Source organism: Diorhabda carinulata, chromosome 7, assembly GCF_026250575.1.
Source record: "Diorhabda carinulata isolate Delta chromosome 7, icDioCari1.1, whole genome shotgun sequence".
Classification (NCBI taxonomy): domain Eukaryota; kingdom Metazoa; phylum Arthropoda; class Insecta; order Coleoptera; family Chrysomelidae; genus Diorhabda; species Diorhabda carinulata.
The window spans coordinates 23,312,264-23,333,180 of record NC_079466.1 but is presented as its reverse complement, the minus strand read 5'-3'; the positions used below and the strand labels follow the sequence as shown (position 1 = coordinate 23,333,180).

General features: G+C 32.5%; 3 protein-coding genes across 5 annotated transcripts in view; 2 read left to right on the top strand and 1 right to left on the bottom strand.

Annotated features, from left to right (window-relative positions):
• Window positions 1-20,917, bottom strand: part of LOC130896269 (somatostatin receptor type 2-like) — a 216,293-nt gene that overhangs the window by 32,238 nt on the left and 163,138 nt on the right. The gene's annotated exons all lie outside the window — the stretch shown is intronic.
• LOC130896271 (uncharacterized) lies at window positions 2,075-7,733 on the top strand. 2 transcript variants are annotated; one of them, XM_057804251.1, is made up of 2 exons: window positions 2,075-2,160; window positions 6,650-7,733. In XM_057804251.1, the coding sequence occupies exon 2, from the start codon at window positions 6,666-6,668 to the stop codon at window positions 7,656-7,658; it is 993 nt and encodes a 330-aa protein (XP_057660234.1). In that variant the 5' UTR covers window positions 2,075-2,160; window positions 6,650-6,665; the 3' UTR covers window positions 7,659-7,733. The 2 variants fall into 2 exon arrangements, with proteins under 2 accessions (XP_057660234.1, XP_057660236.1); XM_057804253.1 differs by lacking the exon at window positions 2,075-2,160 and adding an exon at window positions 4,441-4,624.
• On the top strand, window positions 12,013-19,381 carry LOC130896275 (uncharacterized). The gene is made up of 2 exons (XM_057804260.1): window positions 12,013-12,150; window positions 18,445-19,381. The coding sequence occupies exon 2, from the start codon at window positions 18,463-18,465 to the stop codon at window positions 19,360-19,362; it is 900 nt and encodes a 299-aa protein (XP_057660243.1). The 5' UTR covers window positions 12,013-12,150; window positions 18,445-18,462; the 3' UTR covers window positions 19,363-19,381.

Genomic DNA, 20,917 nt, shown 5'->3' with positions numbered 1-20,917 from the left:
TTTAAATTTCATTACGTTGAAATAATAACTACATGAACTTTGAAAACTTTTCATAGAGGGTCATTAATGTAATCTCTAGTGAAGCTTTTCGAAAGTTAAATAGCGTCGTATTATGCTTTTTCACGCTTAAAAGTTGGAGGAAAACTGCCAGATGAATTTTAAACTATGAAATACAAAATGTATATAATAGAGGAGAAAATTTGAACATTTTAATAACGTTAATTCCACATTTCAAAATGTACAACTTTGATGTTGACGATGTGAATTTCAAATTATTATTCCAATTCATTATACAGCAGATTCACTCAGGATTTATCGACTGGATGTCACGAACTATTTAACTTCAAATTTTGGGATAAAAATTTTACCAAAATAAACTAAAAGCCAGCGCCTCTTCGTATCATGGGATGATGGTTTGAATTATACTTCAGTATAAATCAGAAAGATATTGTGGATGACCCAGATTGGAGCTGAAGATCAAACTCCACCCCATCAGCGCATTATTCGCACCCTTCATGCTATACAAAAAAGATGCCTTGCCAGGAGTTCAGTGGTATTGGTTCACCAGATTCAGTAAATTTACCAAGAACTCGACCAAAAGGAGGTTATGGTTTAGAGATTCAGTAAATCTACGAAGAATCGGACCAAAAGGAGGTTTTGGAGATCATTAACGACAGGAGAGGATTCGATCAAACTCCACCCCATCAGGGCATTATTTGCACCCTTCATGCTATACAAAAAAGATGCCTTGCCAGGAGTTCAGTGGTATTGGTTCACCAGATTCAGTAAATTTACCAAGAACTCGACTAAAAGGAGGTTATGGTTTAGAGATTCAGTAAATCTACGAAGAATCGGACCAAAAGGAGGTTTTGGAGATCATTAACGACAGGAGAGGATTCGATCAAACTCCACCCCATCAGGGCATTATTTGCACCCTTCATGCTATACAAAAAAGATGCCTTGCCAGGAGTTCAGTGGTATTGGTTCACCAGATTCAGTAAATTTACCAAGAACTCGACCAAAAGAAGGTTTCCAACGGGAACAAATCTTCATACAATAATGAATGTATGGGAGTGGAAGTAATGTCCAAGTGAGCCTCAATTTCACGATTATTCACATGGAAATCTTGCGATTTTACTTTACGTACATCATCGATGTTTTCTGGTACAACAGCCGATTTTAAAGGACCATTATAAATGAATAAAGTTGCAATTGGCTGGGGATAGTGAAAAAATGTATGAAAGTAAATCATCAATACTCGATTGAACGATTGAAAAGGCAGTATTTCTATTGAATCCGTGTACAATATTAATTAAAATCATTTTTCTCGTTATTACAAAGACGTTGTGTTGAAAAATGTTTCTTATATTCACTAACGAACATTCCTTTGAAACCTTATACATCAATTAGCGGAGTTTCACTTATCAGAAAAAAGATACTAATAGGACTGGAGCTCTTGTAATGAAATATCAAAACAAAATGCGACGTTGAAGCTGTTGAAAATTTATTAATAAACCTCAAATATTCCTAAACGACAATCCGCATGAATTATTTCGTAAATTTGGGTTAGAATAAGTTCTTAACCTAGGGCTTTTCACCTTTTTGGAACCTATTGACCCCACTTGTGTTCCCTGGCTGTTGAATTTCTACCAAGCGATAAATTCATCCTACCCGTTTCAGCGGATTTACATCCTATGTTTAGAAAGTAGGATGTATTTGCGTACGAGGCAGTTTTAAATAAAATTACTAGTCGTATTTATAAAATTGATGAATATTGATGTTAAGCTTGTTAAATGGATACTATATCAAAGTAACGATTTGGGTACAAGTTCCACCGACTATTGAGATACGTTTTTGAGTTGTTCGAGAAAATGAATCAATAGAAAAACCCCAAGAAACAGTTATTATTATTGCTTAAGTATACGACGAGGACGTTTCACACAATTGCATTTTATCTTTTACTAGATTCCAAAAAAATATTGATTTGTTTACAAACAATTTACTGGCCATATTTATCACAAGTATTTTGTAATCTTGTTGTTATGAAAACGATAACAAAATAATTTAATTAAACAGTTTGAATCGAATCGTTTTTCAGTAAAGCTCATTGTGATGCGTTAATATTCATTTTTTTTGATGATATTTAGTGTAATTGTCTGAGTAAGTCGATAGTTATCGATAACCTTTCTTTAACACGTTTAAATTAGCTCCACCTGTTTGTGGCTTTGTGAGGTTGATGTTTGTTCGTTTTAAACTCTTCTTCGTGGCTTATCACTGTTAGTATATCCCACCACTTTTATTGAGCTCGTTAGCCGAGCAGACTCTGGCGTCTGAATAAAAATTTTCTCTTTATGTCGAAATTTAACACCTTGAATTTTATTATGTTGTTTATTAGGTTTTGAAAACTATAATTATCAAATAATTAATTTCTGTTCGATTGCTGAACGGTTTTTTAATATATTTTTCTACGTCCGTTATAATATTCAAGTTTTTTTTTCATTCATTTGCTTCGTTTCTTCGATAAACTTTTTTTTCTTGATATTAGTTCAAGAAACTCCGTTTTGTGTCTAGTTAAAAGGAGTGCAGTATCACTATTAGTGATGGAGAGTAATAGTGAAGTGAAAGTGTAAACTGTACACCAAAAGATGTTGTTCAATCGGCGTACTAAAAAAAGGCATAAACACCTTCGCAGAAAGAGTGTTACTAGCTTACTTTGAAACTAAATCCAAAATGTGGAAGTCTTCAACGGTTTAGTCGACTTATTATGGTAAATAACGACGGAGACAAATGTCAAAACAGATCATTTCTTTTTGTAGTACGGAAATGGAAAATGCAAAATTCAAGTTGTAGGTATCGATACCTTTTGAAAAATTTGAATTTACTTAATCCAAAAAACTACACTGGGCATATATTTCGACGCTCTTCGGCGTCTGTATTAGTGGATTTCTGATTCAACTAAAAAAGCACGGTGGGTGGAAATCCAACACACTTGCGGAGGGTTATCTAGACGAATCAATAACAAAATGTATCCTACTAACAATCTAATTAGTACTAATAAAGGGTTTTTATGTTATTTTGAACAGCCCGCTATTTCGGTAAACGTCACATTTGAAGCTGTCATTTTTTGACATTTGACAAGTAGAAACTACGTCATTAATGAAAATGGAACGATACACGCTTCAACAACGCATTGAAATTATTAAAATTCACTATAAAAATGGTGAAAGTTTGGCAGAGACGGTTCGTAAAACTAAAACATTTTTGGGTCGACGTGAAACACCTTCTCGGACCGCAATACAGAAATTGGTGGAAAAATTTGAGCTGTTGGGACAAGTTAGTGATGTGAAGAATGAAACCCGCGCGCGTCGCTCAAAAACAACTGAGAATATAGCTGCTGTAGCCCAAAGTGTTGAAGAAAACCCAGGTTTGTCTATTCCTCGTCGTTCTTTGGAATTAGCCATTCCACAAACGTCATTACACCGTATTTTGCATAAAGACTTGGGTCTTAAGACTTATAAAGTTCAGTTAACACAAGAACTCAAACCGGCCGATCATCAACAACGTCGTGTCTTTGCTGATTGGTTACGTCAATAAACAAAATTGTCGAATCTGGGGTTCGGAAAACCCAAGAGTTATTGTTGAAAATCTTCTCCATCCTCAACGCGAGACTGTTTGGTGCTATTTATGGTCTGGCGGTATCATCATTGGACCTTACTTTTTCGAAAATGAGGCTGGAGCAACAGTTACGGTGAATGGATTGCGCTATCGAGAGATGATTAATGATTTTTTATGGCCGGAATTGGATGGTATTGATTTGGACAACGTTTACTTTCAACAAGACGGTACTACGTGCCACACAAACAACGAAACCATCGATCTTTTACGGGAAAAATTTCCGGACCGTGTTATCTCTCGATGAGGCCACCGAGATCTTGTGATTTAACACCTTGCGACTTTTCCTTTGGGGCCACGTGAAAGATAAGGTCTACGCCAACAGTCCAGCATCGATGCAAGACCTCAAAGATGGAATTCGTGAGGCTATCGAGCACATAGGGCAGCCGCTTTGCAATTTGGTTACGGAAAATTTCATGAAAAGGATATGGTCCTGTGAGCGCAGTCGTGGCGGCCAACTCGTTAAATGTTGCCAATTCAAGTACTAATAGTAATGTAATTTCAAATTAATAATGCTGACAGTTGTACTTTTAACATTACTATAATAAAATAAAAATTGATAGAGCTTTTGTCGATTTTTCTTAGGTCTACGCCGTAGAAACATTTTTGTATGATACTCGTGAGTAAAATAACTTTTTCACACTCGTAGGAATTGCCGTTAAACCGTCCTACTCGTGAAAAAAAGTATTATTTTACTCACTTGTTGCATAAATAACTATTAATAGACATTTAAACAATCTAAATAATATTATTTCAGTTTCTAATAGTTTTGGGTATTAAATATTTATATATTTACAATGATTCAAATATTTAGCATTCAAGTTAAAGTTCGATTGATAAAGAAAGGTTACGTTCCTTGAACCTAACAGTACAGATCTGTTTTAATCAGAACAAATCGAAATAGCGAAGTGGTTAAAGTGAGGTTAGGCCTAAGAAGACACAAAACTGACAAGTATGTTTGTTTTTATTGCGACAAATTAGAATTTTAAGAGAAAAATTAGTAGCATATATTTACCGCCCCAGAACGCGAATTTTTCTTGTGATAAAAAATTTTATTTATACGTTCAGTTCCAATAACATGAAATTGTAAACATAATTTTAATACAGACTGTCGATTGATGTATTTATTTTCATATTTAACTGATAGTAATACTAAAATCAAAAATCAGTTATCTTTGGATCATTTCACGTATTTTTTTTGTTCTATTTTGCTAGTAAATCGCATCTCCCACGGGGATAATTAAGGACAGAAATTAAAAATGGTTTATATTTGTGTTAATATGTTTAAATATTGAAAAAATAATTGGATATTACAATTTTTTCCGTGGGTTTGTTTTATAGAATTATTAAAGTTGTTGTTTTATCCTGATTGTTGATATTTTGAGCAGGTGTTTTACAGTAAGTTGTGTCTTGCATAGATCGCATTGCGGAGGTTCACTATTGGTAACTAAATAACTGTTGGTAAGCTTAACTTTACTGATTGACTGCGACCGGGGCTTCAAATCGCGTAATATCGATTTAGATGTTTGCTACTTATTTTCACACAGTTTCGATTACATCACATAGTGATTAAATATCATTGTACACTACCACTTTCACTAACCACTATTTTTCACTAACACTAATTTTTCAATTTAATCTCCTTTTAACTCCATACACTTTTTCCAACGATGTTCAATACGTCGATACCTCATCAATATATATGTAAAAATGTTTATTGCGGATATTAGTTTCAATTACTTCAATTATCTACGAATGTGTTGATTCATCTGGTGAATTGAATTTGCCACGAATTCATACTATTCCAATGAATATAAAAAAATATAATTACTATTTTAACTACACTCTCTCATACTGACGCAGAACTAAACATTTTACAAACAAAACTTAATGAAATACTTCAACATAACATAGTAAAACACAAATCGATGTTATCTCTTCAAAAGTACAAAATAGAAGCCGACACAAATTGGTCTATACCCTATAATTAACAGAGCTCAGGTTTAAGGGTTTAAAACGACTTATTTTTGAATTTCAGAATGAAAATACCCGTATATTTTCTCTGAACCAGTTTCGTGCCTGTTTTAAGATTGGTTTCATGAAAACTGCGATAAATTTAACTGTGTTGAAACGCCTGACAGCTCTACGTGTTTCATACATTGTTCAATTATGCACAATATGCTAAGTATTAAGGATATATGCAAATACTTGAAAGGAAAATGCATATAATATGTAAAATTTGTGCTTTGTAAATGTGGACAACCGTTTAATACATTAATAGACAACAAACATTATTAGTGAAGTGTATGCAACCAGTCGTACAATTAGATAGTTCTGTGGTTTCAACAGTTGATAGCAATGATCTGATTTTATTATTTTAAAAATTCGTTAATGCTGATCGCTAGAGAGAGCAAGAGAAACATGAGAACTTAATAGAGAGTAATCAATTTTTATGTAAAACCAATTTTAATTCATTATGTGAAGTTGGCTCCGTTTATTGTGTGAAGTTGGCTCCGTTTATCGTGTGAAGTTGGCTACCTAATAACGTAAAAACTGACATGGACGTTTTATTTTTTTTTTCAAAATCGTTAGGGAGAGTACGAAAGGGAAGAAAAATTATTAGAGATTAATCAATTTTTATATAAAAACGATTTAATTTATTATGTGAAGTTTGCTCTATTCATAGTGTGAAGTTGGCTAACTAATAACCTAAAAACTGACTTGAACGTTTAATTTTTTTTAAACCGTTAGAGAGAGTACGAAAGGAAAGAAAAATTATTGCAGATTAATCAGTTTTTTCATATATTATATACTTTGATGGTTCCGCGAACATTTACAGAATTCAAAACCTTAACAGCATATTTTGGTTTCGTTAGACATAAACTTTATTTTAGCAATATTTACATTCAGTCCCGCTTAATTAACAAAATGTACGAGATCAAAAACCATCTCACTTATTATAATTTGTATGTTACAGGAAAATATTCCTTTCAATGATGTTGTCTTCGACTTTAAACTTCATCAACGAGACAGAATACGAAAGCGATCCTTTCGCCGCCGTACCAAACGACGTTTTAAACGGAACATACCCGAAAACCATCAGCATTGTATCCTATTATTTAATAACAATCAACATATTAAAACTAATTTTAGTATTAACTGTCATAATAACAAACGCTTTCCTCGCGATAGTTATACTCAGATTCGAAAAATTGAGATCTATTAGAAGCAACATGTACATTCTTAACCTCAGTATACTGAACATAATCTATTATCTATGTTCTCCTCTATTTTATATTATTTGTCATTTATTTTCGGCGCACGAGGAAACGTCAATTGTCATATTGCAGACCCAGAGCACTCTGTTAACTCTTTATACTACGTTCGCTTTCGTAATGGCGATTGATTGGTTTTTTACCGGATCGAAATTACGTATCATGAAGACTTTCGATAAATGTTATAAGTTCGGTATTATCGGTATATACGGAATTTTTTTTATAGAATGGATTATAGCGTTTATTTATTCTGAAGTTGAACATATAGCCAGAGTTGCTACTTTCACGATATTTTATATAATATACGCCGTTGTACTAACCGTACTTAATATTTTAAAAACTAGAATAACTTTAAGAAGCGAATCTAAGGAGATAGAATATTCTCTAACCGTTTCGAATATAATTATTTATTCTTTTTTACCTTTATTATGTTTTAATATGTTGTATAAAGTTTCTACACCTTATGTTTATTCGATTTTGTTGATTTTGGAACTATTACCAGAAGTTGTTGAGATTTGCCACCCAATTTTGGTGGTGTTCATGTTAGGAAAGTTGAATAAATATTTTAAAATGGCTTATATAAAATCGTTCAAGAGATCGTTACAAAATTATCAAGACGAAGATTTGGATACCGTTTCAGAGGAATTAATCATTCAAAGTTTTATACAAGTACCAAATAACGTAAATCAGGAAGAAGTTATTGAAATTTAGTCATTTTTTTTGTAATTTTTAACAAACAGATTCTATGTAGAATTAATTTAAAATCAAATATATTCATTAATATACTTTTGAGGTATTATTTGATTCATAATTCACAATGCGGTTTTATGTAAAAAATTATTCTTGCACGGGCGACTATATCATGCCTACTCTATCTGTAATATTTCTATGGTCCGAACACGAGTGGATAAACGTCAAACGGATCCGTTCCTCCTTGCTCCCTTTGCGCATGCTCTGTCTGCGCGGTCAGCGCTCGTCAAATGTCAAACGCCCCTGGTAGAAACTTTGTACTTGATTTCTTTTTAAAACATCAAACAATTTGCGTTAATATTTACGTGCAAATATATTTTGTGTTGATAGGTAAATCATTGAAGTAAGTAAAATGTGTAATATTTACATATATACGTATCATATTACTTAACTGGAATATCATTTTTTATAACCTCAAATAATAATAAAGAAGAACTGAAATCTGAATTATTTACAGATTTCTATGTACATACAATTACAAATTCAATATCTAATTAATAAATACACGTTTTCCAAATCTATTTTCTTTAATGATAGTCTGGAAAAATAGTTAGGTTAAGGAGAGGTTATTTATTGTTTAATATTGTATAATATACTCAAACCTATTTATTTAATATTTTACATCATAATCCCAAAACTAACAAATGAATATAAATCCAATTTATGTTGTCAATGTGTTGGTAATATCGAAAGAGAACAATTTGAATTAATTTTAGAAAAAAATAGTGAATAGAAAAAAGGTCCATTCAAATTTTATCGAAAAAATATCCTGAACAAATATCAATTTTTGGTATCAAAATTTTAATGAAACAAAACTAATCACCAACTAATTCAAATCCAATTTTCTGAAGTTTCTTTTAATCGAAGGATGTTATTGTTAATTATTATCAAGTTCAAACTAAATAATAAGCAAAAAATAGATTAGAACAAAGATCAATTTGAACATTTTTCGAGTAAATTTCAATTTCATGAAAACGTTTTACAGTTTGAACGAACATTTTATTGGCATGAAATTAATCCAGGAAAAATAATAATATTCGGATCCGTTTGACATTAATCCATTGTCTGAACTGCCGCTCAATACTATTATCAGTCTGTGCTCCTTTTTTTCTTTGGTTTTTCGTTTCTTTTATGGTCCTTAGATAATTTCGTTCTCGTACATAAAATTAGACTAACTCCAACAATATAAATGAAGAAGTTTGATGATTTATGGCTGTATAAAATCTTCCAATACCCAAAAAAAAGTCAACACTAGCAACATCCGTTGTCCTAGATTGAACTCATATATGTAATACTCCTATATGGAGAGTTGGTATGGGGTAAAAACGTCCCTACATTATGGTGCGGACAATATTCATTTTCTCTCTCGTTCGAGACACTTTATGAATACTGCGCATGCTTGAGAATGCGCAGAACCGTTCTGGAACCTCGGAGGATAGAGAAATCGATGCCATTCTGTCTTCCTTAGTCGGAATAACTTCAAATAGAAACTGTTGATCATACGATGATGGTAATTTGATGGAAAAATAAGTTTTAAACGAAAATTATAATCATACAGACGCGCAGATGTTTTCTTAAATGTCATTGTCAAAGTAGATACTAAAACATTTTTTTTATTAAAGGTTATTTATTTCAAGTTCTTTTACAGACATGAATTCTATAAATTATTGGCTTCTACGAGTGTAGATATAGTCAATATAACTGTTAATTCAATATTGATAAATAATTAATTATAATATACGTTAAATCATTCAAATTTATCAACAAATAATAGGCACGTGGTTCATCATCCTCAATCATATGAAAAGGGTGTACCTACTGTATCGAAATAGGTGTAATTTATCAATCTACCGAAGCAATTCTCTAATAAGGACGTTGATAATTTAATATAATGTTTCATTCATAGTCGTACAAGATGGATTATTCGAATGAAAATATTCAGATATTTTTTTTATTATTATACACTACCTAAATATGAAGAAAGTGGCAAAAAATTCAAACGCCACAACGATCTTTCTTGTACAATTCCAAGATTTTTGTTTCTTTTAGAAAAATTGTTAACAATTTTGATTGATTCAGAGCCGTTATTCCCAAAGTAGTCCAGGTGGACAACCCAAGGTCTTCTGAAGACTTCGAGGGGGGTCTAAGTTGAGCGTAAAAAAACTCCATTCCTTTTTGGTCTCAGTTTTAGAGTTTCTCGAAAGTGAAGATCCTGATTTAAAAGGAGACCCGATCAATTTTAAAGCTGAAAGATTGGTTCAAACAATTTAATGACTCCAACATATAATTACAGGAGGACAGCCTTAATTTAATATAAACATAGAGTGTATTTGTTAACAATTTTGATTGATCAAGAGCCGTTATTCCCAAAGTAGTCCAGGTGGACAACCAAAGGACTTCTGAAGACTTCGAGGGGAGTCTAAGTTGAGCGTAAAAAAACTCCATTCCTTTTTGGTCTCAGTTTTAGAGTTTCTCGAAAGTGAAGATCCTGATTTAAAAGGAGACCCGATCAATTTTAAAGCTGAAAGATTGGTTCAAACAATTTAATGACTCCAACATATAATTACAGGAGGACAGCCTTAATTTAATATAAACATAGAGTGTATTTGTTAACAATTTTGATTGATTCAGAGCCGTTATTCCCAAAGTAGTCCAGGTGGACAACCCAAGGTCTTCTGAAGACTTCGAGGGGGGTCTAAGTTGAGCGTAAAAAAACTCCATTCCTTTTTGGTCTCAGTTTTAGAGTTTCTCGAAAGTGAAGATCCTGATTTAAAAGGAGACCCGATCAATTTTAAAGCTGAAAGATTGGTTCAAACAATTTAATGACTCCAACATATAATTACAGGAGGACAGCCTTAATTTAATATAAACATAGAGTGTATTTGTTAACAATTTTGATTGATCAAGAGCCGTTATTCCCAAAGTAGTCCAGGTGGACAATCAAAGGACTTCTGAAGACTTCGAGGGGAGTCTAAGTTGAGCGTAAAAAAACTCCATTCCTTTTTGGTCTCAGTTTTAGAGTTTCTCGAAAGTGAAGATCCTGATTTAAAAGGAGACCCGATCAATTTTAAAGCTGAAAGATTGGTTCAAACAATTTAATGACTCCAACATATAATTACAGGAGGACAGCCTTAATTTAATATAAACATAGAGTGTATTTGTTAACAATTTTGATTGATCAAGAGCCGTTATTCCCAAAGTAGTCCAGGTGGACAACCAAAGGACTTCTGAAGACTTCGAGGGGGGTCTAAGTTGAGCGTGAGAAATTCCATTCCCTTTTGGTCTCAGTTTTAGAGTTTCTCGAAAGTGAAGATCCTGCTCCTCTTTGTAAATTGAAAGTTATGAAGGAAAATATTGGTCGATGCGAATTTTCATAGTTTTGAAACTTCAACATTTGATTGCACTACATGATGATTTTGAAATTAGATTTGAAGATATTCTGTCGATGGAAATACCACCATGGATGATAAATCCATTTGATGGAACGGAAGTGGAGCTACTCGAGCTTAGTATTAACGAAAGGAGCTGATAGTGACATTTAAAAGAGGAGGATATTAAAAGTTTTTGAATATAAAAAAGGCAGATTGCAACTCAAGTTCAAAAACTAATCTTTACTTCTTTCGATATTTGGAAATTGTTAGTAATGTAGTTGCAGGGAGTCCACCGGATCCAACAATATTTTGAAAGTGGTATATGAAACAAAAAAGTTTGGGAACCAATGTTTTAGAAGAATCCGATTGTATGAATTCCTTTTGTTGGAAGGAATAGAAGTAGTCTGAGGTTGTTTCCTATCTCTGTTTTGTAGGTTAGGTTAGGCACTGTAAATCGCGTCTAATACCTCAGAAATAAATGTACACCGGTCGCTAAGAATCTTAAAGTAGCCAAAAAGTAGCCATTTTGATCTTTCAAAGATAGTTCTCGACATATATTATTAGTGGTACCAAGAGTATTTAGTTTTTTTATCCAATCGCGGACCCACGCACTTTTCTTTCTTTTTAACATTTTTCTAACGTTGTAATTCATTAATTAAAAGTTCCCACACAATTTTTGCACTGTTTAGCCATGATTAAACGCAATAAAAACGCGAATAAATAAAAAACGTACCACGAACAACTAGATGTTAGTTGCGGTTCGTTTCTGGTTGCCTTTAAAGTTTCTACAATCGAAAACTAGGTGGAGTTAATTGTGGCAATATTTGGATGTAGCAGAATGTAATAAGTTTAACAGCAGTTTTTATTGTCGATAGTAGACTTTTACAAAAAATTTCAAATATTCTAATAATTATTTATCTGAATACTGAAAAAATATGTACGTCTCTGACTTATCGAGCGATGCCGATATTCTTTATGTAGTTTCTTCGTGACGTACAGTTGGAAGCATCAAAAGTGGATGTATGTGAACTAAGTACCGGTACTACTAAGTTTATTGGTTTGTAAGGATTTTGAAATGAAAGGTAAGATCAAATCTTATAAATTTTGCAACGAAATTGCGTGTAAATGAAAGAAAATTTAGAAGACCCTCAAAAGGCTTGTGTTTAGCCAGCAATTTCTTAAAAACTTTAAACAAAAGTCGTACACGATTAAAGTTCTAGCTATAGAATCAAGACCAAGACATCTTTTGGTGAAGTTCGTATAGGAATTGCTTTCTTTCTCGCAAATTCAGACTTGTAAGCTTTGAAATGGGTAAAATGAAAGTATCAGTTGAAACTCGTGATTAATTAAAAAAATCTTCTTTCGTAATCTAGGCAAAAGTAACCGTTCCATTGCCGCTGAATTGAGAATACCTTTGAACTACAACGTGAAAAATCAGCAGCTTTGGTGATAGAAAATGTTCAGGGTAAAGTCCCATGGGCTTGTTGATTTTATGGCTCGCTGGTACAAAATAATTTGATAAAAGAGGACTGATCAACGAGATCACTAAATAACAAGGAGATGGTGGTGCTTAATCCATGACTTTTTTAAATATGGCCTAGCATAGTTGGAGATCAGTACGAATCAGACAAACAACTGCTAAACTTTTAGGTAGATTTTGCAATGAAAACCTTTCAAAAAGTGCCAGAATCAACAGTGGCCATCACCAAATGATCCAAGACCTAAAAAAGGACAAATAAGCAAGTCCAAAGCGAGAACGGTGCTTATTGGCTTCGTTCGTAGACACGGGATGGTATGTAAGTCAACAGAATGTGCTTAGACATCGCAAAAATTAGGTGTTTTATCACTGAAAGTTGATTATGACGCCGTTTCCAAAAATATTCGTATTTTCAATAGTATGATATCTCCATGAGCTGTTGGGGGTTTCAATCAAAGACTTCCAGAAGAGCTGTGAAGCTGGTATGTGTATGTTGAAGCGGAAATGGATTACTTTGATGTTAATATCGAATATTTTATAATTAATATCTTTGAAACCTTCAGATTACTTCGTTGTCAGACTTCATCATCATCATCATCATCAAGTCTTTCAATCCCATGTGGATTGCTTTTGGCGCTTTAAATCCTTTTTTTGAGGTGGATTACTCCTAGTTTTCTAATTTTTATTTTCTTTATAGTTTGTCGTTTGTTTTGGCTGCTTTTGCTATTATTTTCCATTCTTTTCGGTTCCGGCATTTTTCTATATTATGTCCTCGTCTATTTCGTTTCTCCAAGTTTTTCTCGACCTGTCCCTTCTCATTGGCCTGTGTTGAGTTGAGTCTTCGTGCTTTTATGTATCACACTCTATTTTCCTCCCCCAGCTCTTTCTCTATTCCTTCGTTTTTTTTTGCTTGGACCTCTTCTTCTTCTCCTTTGTTTATTACTGTTGTTTCCATCGCATATGTGATTATTGGTCTTATTAGGGTTTTGTACATTTTTATTTTGTTTTGTTTGGTTATGTTTTTGTTTTTTAGTGGGTTTTTGTTTCTTCCACAGGCTTGATAGCCTCTTTGTACCCTTTCCTTTATGCTTCTTCTTCTAATTTGTCGTTCAACATGTGCTATGATCGTTACACGTTCTTATTTTGCGGTCCTGCGTTTCTCACAATGCCTTCCAAAATTATATTGAATAGCGTTGGTGACATTGTCAGACTTGTATAGTGGAAAACCCAGTAGACTTAACGAAATATTCAATTTATCTCATCGACCTTTTCTACGTTGTATAAGAGACTAATCTTTTTTTCTACAAAGAAACTTCCTTGAACAAAAGGTTTGTTTACATTATCATTAACCTGTTTTTGTTGTAACCAGGTCAGGTAGTTGACTCAAATTCCTTTTGTAACAATAAAACATTTCAACATCCGAGCAATTCAATTCTGCTACACCTGAAGCGACAGTAATTCAGTAGTTCTCTAGAAAGATATCAAGATAAAATCGCTATTTCCCAGTAAAGAGACAACATCTTTCTAGAATAAAACACAGTTGATAGTTCTCTCACTCGAGACTACAGAAATTTTAAATAGTACAACTAAAAATAAAAAAAATCTGATTTTATTGAGTTGTAATAGCAACAAATGACTGTCTGGATTAATCTTCGGTTCCTTTCTTTCATTTTTGGTGGAACGTTAATGGAATTTAACGCACTCACGTATTAATTACACCGAGCGATTTCCAAACAATGTATATTCGTTCCATGTCGATGATTTTCGTCACAATAAATTTATGATATTTGTACTACAAAACGTGCGTTACGTCTATTTAATACGCTTCACCGACCGTAAATCTCTTTATTTTATAATATCCCTTCTAGATTTTACCGAAATGCAAATTCCCGATTCCCGCTGTGTTCAATTATTGATTTGTTTTTCAAATTAGGCTCGTTAAAAGATTAACGCATGGTGGAAAGTGCGTGAATGCAAACACAAAACCTTTTTTTTTTGGCAGATCCGTAACGACAAGAAATTTTAATAGTTTATCGTGTTGCTAGCGATTTCAAAGTAGTTATTATACGATAACTTTTGAAAATTATTTGTAGAGGACACCGCCGCACATACACATTCTCTCAACGTGCAATCCCAATTCTCCAGGAACAATTTTCGAATTGGTACAACACCTTGAGCGTAAGACTTTGGGTAATTTGGGAAAAACCTCTCACAATTAGCAGGGAAGCTGTTTATTCAGGAGTTAGAGTACGAAAATCTCTTCCATAATCGAGTATAGAGCAAAACCTTGGTACCCCCTACACACCTTCCAAAACTGCTTTTGTTTTGCAAGCAGAAAGTCTTCAAATACTACCAATACAAGCGCCGATTTATTCCCAATTTCGAGCTCGATGAATGATCTACAAACCATATATTTGATTCGTACTATTAAAGCAATGTTACAAATACCCCTGGGACCCATTGTCCGTGAACTTAAGAAGGGTTCCATTCCTCCAGGCAACACTTAGCGAAGGATTGTCAAGACTATTTTGAAAATATCCTTCTTCAACGATTCCTCTATCCCCATTAGGTCAACCACGGCCGTCGTCTCAAGGAATAAAAAAGTCTTGGCGCCCTTCTACGTAGTCGATACACCCCAATATTATATAATTTTTTTAAATTGAGCTCTACGCGCTATATATAAAGGACATATATAATGTCGGAGCGTTAGATACACAAAAAACCACGCTGAATCAAGACTTCAAACCTGAGACCTTGGCGAAGGCAAGTTTTAGCTCTGAAGATAAATGGAATGCTACGATAGCCTCATCATAGAAGTTCTCTCGGATCTGCAGCTTAGGAACGTAGGAGATTGGGTCGCGACCAATCAACGACGTACGATGAAGTAAAAGGATAAAAAGAGCCCAATTTGTCATGATGATTCACAAACCAACCAGCATCGATTGAGAGACGTAGGGAAATAATGAAGAAGAAACAGTATATTAGTTAGTTAAGGTGGTTTTCGAGGAGGAATACAGATCAACAGAGACATAAGTGCTTTCCCCACTATATCAAAAATTATACACAAAAAGGAACCATGAAATCACCTCCAACACAACCCACAATTAAAAATATCTACTACTATTCTCCAAAAACAAATCAAAAATCTAAAATAAATCGTGTGATTGTCTAAATGATGAAAACAATCTATTATATTATCTTTGTCGGCAGATATTTTTCATCAGGAGCTTCGTTTATAAAAATTCTGGCATCTTTCTCTAATTGAAGTTTAAAAATCGCACGTAAGTTTAAATAAATATTTTGACTGTGCTTTTTAACATAAAGTAAAACGTCCATGGATCCAAATCATCACATCAAAATGCTTCAGGTGACATTAATTTGAGTGGTTATAACACTCATGTTGTTCAATTGAGTTGAGCTCAGGTCTCTTCTGAATAAAAATTGCTATCAATTATTTAAAATAATTATTAAGCAAACGAACGAAATTCGATAAACGTGACTAGCCTGAAATTAATAGAAGCAAATTATATTTGTAGTCACAGCGTCTAGTTATATCAAACGTATGCCCGACAATATCCAATTCACAAATCGAAGAAAAAATCCAAAAGATGGGAATAAAAACAGTATCGCAAATGACATTCCTAAAAGTAGGAATGCCTGAAGCAGATTATAGCCACGTATTAAGAACGTATTCCAGAATCTTTTGTGATAATAAACGATAACACCAACTACCGATTATTTCTTTAAATTGAAGGATTTAATTGCTACACGTACAAATCCATAGGTCACGCTGCTTGAAATACACATACCACCCCACCACAGAGGAAATAATTACTGGAAATGACTCTGACCAAATGAAAACATCAAACAAAAGTGCTACAGAAGAAACAGAAAACATAACAGAAGCCACACCAGAGAATATTCAGCCTCAAAAATATTCCTAAGAGTTCCTACCACACCTCAAACATCAACAACAACGACCTCGTCAAATTGACACGAAATACACTAAATTCAAGCACTAACACTAACCTCAAAATGAAGAACAACTTCATTCCATGGCTTTTATCGATATTATAACCTATAAATTAACTGTCACACTTAAAGTTAACAAATACTGGACGTGGTAATTGACGTTTTGGAAAGCCCGCGAAAAATATGGCGTTCAAAACAAGTCAAATTTGAACGATAGTTTGACAAAATGTTTACTTTATATCGAGAGTAAAGAATGAATATTCTCTATTATATTAATCGATAGATCACCTACAACATGTTTAAAGATACAATTAATTGCATAAAAGCAGTTATAACCTCAATATATAATTAAATATACTAATTATTTATTATATTTCTTATATAAAGTTCAATTGAACCCAGCCGATTCTGTTTAGTTCTAGCTCTATTTAAATATTTATTGTACGGTTTCTCTGCGGGAATTCGTGTTTTAGAGTCTAATTAAATTTAAACACTGTTAAATATCACATTCAACCTACACCTTTACTTTATTGGGCATTACAAACAAACTTTTTGGTGTTATAGTTGAAATCACGTCATTCGAATGTAATTATATATTTTTGTGATTATTGTGTGGATTTCAACAAATCAGAACGATTAATTTAGTTGGAAGATACCGTATTATATTTACATTATATCATTTTACAATAATTTTATTTCCTTGTCCTCAAATAATGACGTTTATTGTCCAAAAAAAAAACAACTATTTTCTCCATAAACGTATTTAAATAAAAAAAAATGTAATGACAGGTCGATACACAGAATTTTTTTCATTTTCAAAAAAATCTTCGCATACACTCACAAAATCTTTTCATACAACCCTTGTATACAAATTAATGTACACTATATACAGTGTGAATAAAAAAAAGTACGAATGTAAACAATTTATTTCTACAGCTTTCTAAATAAATATACGAAATATGTATTATTTTGATTTTTGTGATTATTTTGAGTATAATTATTCTTTTTTAGTTCATATACAGAGTCTTTCCTATAACCAAATTTCCTCAGCCTACCCCATTTTCCGAGATATCACCCTTGAAAGGTGATGACTAGATTTTTTTTTCTATAATGTCTATTGTTTCATCTATCATCTATCATCAATTTTCGCGAATAATCACGTATGTGCAGATGAAAATCCCCGTGAGATTATAGAGCACAGTCATAGTTATTTGTATGCCAAGGACTGAAAATGCTACTTTTTTTGTCTCATCCAATTATTTCAGCCGCGGCGTACACAACATTTTTTAGACGACGCATAACATCAAAACTTTTTCAATTACATAAACATTTTATTTATTGAAAATATAATGTACTTCATAATATTTGCAATTTCAATACTAGTTTATTAATTTTCTTTCATTGTCATCCATTAATTTAGACAAAACTTCGGATAAAACAAATAATTTTAGATAATTAAAAATTTAAGGTTATGCAAAATCATCGAAGTGAAACTGTCAACTGTCAACTGTTAAAGTGGTCTACTCCAGAACGCCCCGAAAGCGTTTTGCAGTACGGAACTGTCACTTTCACTACATGGAACTGGCTTATGTTGGGGGGGGGGGGAGGAAGAAACAGGATCAAAATTCACTCTGAACAAAAAACTGAAATTGCTGAAAATTGAAAAAAATTATATATAGATAAAGTAACTTTATCTCAAAAACTGTTGGTCTCAAATTGTAGCGTATCTAGCCTATTTTGAAAATGGGTATTGTCAAAAAACTAGTCCTTCAGGGTTAAAATTGCCAAAAACTGAAGTAAAGTTCAAAATTTCACGGTTTTTTCAATTTTTGAGTAAGGTTTCGTTCAGCGCTGGATGTCGCAAACTTGGATTATTCATTGGGCCAACATCATTCGTGTTTCATTAACTTTTTTTTTACTTTTCCAGATTCTCGTATATCCTGAGATGAATAGTACTTTCTTAGAAGTTGTCAACGAAACTCTTGTAGAAGAAGACTTACTGGAAGACAATCAAAAATATGACCTACCCAAATACGACTTTTTATTTTCAATAATAAAATATTTATTATTCATATTGAGCGCCCTATCCGATAGTCTTATACTTTTTTCTTATTATAAAGTGAAAATAATAAGAAACAGAAATAATTTGTTGTTAGTTCATTGGGCAAGCTTGAATCTGTACTATTTTCTACACCAATTGATTATATACGAATTAATATGTTCAATAATACTTGAACTTAAAAGCAGTCCAATTTTTCTCGTGGTTTTATCGGGCACATGTTTGATTTTTAGTTATGTTGTAGCTTTAGCTTTGCTAATAAGATGGACTGCACTTAATTTCAAGTATAGATTACTACAAAAAATCGATATTTTCATAGAAAAATATTTAATTTCATTTGTCTATTGTTTGGGAGTAGTCATTTTTATTTGTGAATATTTACATCGAGAATTCGGAACTGCAGAAATAGGAGTTATTACCGTGGATACAGTAGTTATAGTAGCGATTATTTTTAATGTTCTAATATGCTTTGGGGTAGTTAATATGTCTAAAATGACAGTTTATATTTTATACGTAGCCAATAGCATTATAAGTTCAGTTATACCTTTGATAATGTACCATTACATGTTTGAATTCTTCATAAGTTCGTCATTCGTTATTGATCTCATATTTTTCACTAGGTTAATACCCCAATTGATTATATTCGGTCATCCTGTAATAGTAGTAGTAGTTTTATATAGATTCAGTAAAGATTTTAATACCGCATTTAAAGTTACCCTGAAAATTTTATCGAGGTCGAAAGAAGACTATAATGATTGGATAATTATTGATGAAATGGAAACTTGAAAAAGTAATATAACAGTTTAATATTTCAGTGTTTTTATTCTGTACAAATCACACTAAATCAATATTTATTGAGCCCTAACACGTACCACTTTTCAATAGCTCAATTATCCATGTTTACATTAGCAGGTAGGTAATTTTATAAAGAGGCGGTTAATATGGATAAATTTTATGAAACAATGAAAATTAAGGACGATAGGGTTCGGGTGATTGGTTTTTAAAAAATGCAACGCCTCATTAAAGAAAAAGTGATACCTAAAATGATTTTTTTTACAAAAGTTTTCGACAAATATACGATTTAAAAAACGCGAAATTATTTTTTTAATATATATTAAATGGTTCTAAAAATGTAACATAAAAACAATTATTTTTTCCATATTTTCGTATTTAAATAGGTCCATTTTATTACAATATGCTATTCATTCTTTTTTTTTGTCGACCAGTGTTATTAATATAATGTAGGTGACTTTATTAACAAGATTGATTTGTTGGTTGTCTAAGTTTAATCATAGAAAAAGATATTTCTGTGAATTCTTCATGTCAGTGTTCTATGACATGACATTTCAACTTTTGGATAAGTTTATAACCTAACCTCCAAAATTAAAAAATTGAAGAACAACTAATCTTAACATAAAGAAACTTGCAATAAAATAGGAAAGTATGCATTATATTATAATGTTTAATAACGTTTTTTAACTATTCTATACGTGAAAATAATCAAGGATTTTGCATGAAACTTACAGGGAGCTAATCTCTAAATCTGTCACTTGTCATATGTAATGAATTTACAACAACATGGCCGTCGTCAAAGTTTATATTTGATGACGTAGGTATCAATTGAATCTGTATTATACAAGTACTTTTGAATGAAAAATAAAAGTTCAATAATAAGGAGAATTAGTATTCTAAATACTTTTTAATTTAGGTGCGCAAATATTTTTGTTTTTCCACTCTGTACTGATTTCCGACTATAAAATAACAACGACTTCATGGACATCCTGCGTTCTACAAATAATATATACATACAAGTTCGAAGATTTACATGTAAATGAGTTTATAAAATACATTTAAAGAAATCTTCATGTCGTACTGTAAAACTTGACAAGTAAACGCCACAGCGGAATGCATCTAGAATTTATTCGTCCAGATACATCTTGTATTTCAGAATTTCTAGCAAATACATTTCGATATATGCGAAAAGTTTTCATAGTTTCATGATAACGCCAACCATGTAAACTAAAAGTGTCGAAAACCAGTGTTGTCACATTTTCATATAATTCCCGTACATTAAAATGTTGGTAATGAAAGATATTTCGTAGAAATAGTTGAAACTAATGCAAAATACTACAGATAATTGGTGAGCATCCAAAACCACACAGTTGTAACCATTTAAAAGTAAATTTCTGTTGTAATTTGCATGGCACGCACTTAAAATGGGACCTGAATGAATTTTGTCAACGGTGCATCAATTTTTTGAGGTTAGGTTTAATTAGGCCGTCTTTCGATATAATATGGATACAATACAGATATTTGAAATCAAAATGGTGCAATTTAAATG

Coding starts and splice junctions, on each gene's coding strand:
- LOC130896271 (XM_057804251.1), top strand. CDS start 6,666: ATGATGTTGTCTTCGACTTTAAACTTCATCAACGAGACAGAATACGAA.
- LOC130896275 (XM_057804260.1), top strand. CDS start 18,463: ATGAATAGTACTTTCTTAGAAGTTGTCAACGAAACTCTTGTAGAAGAA.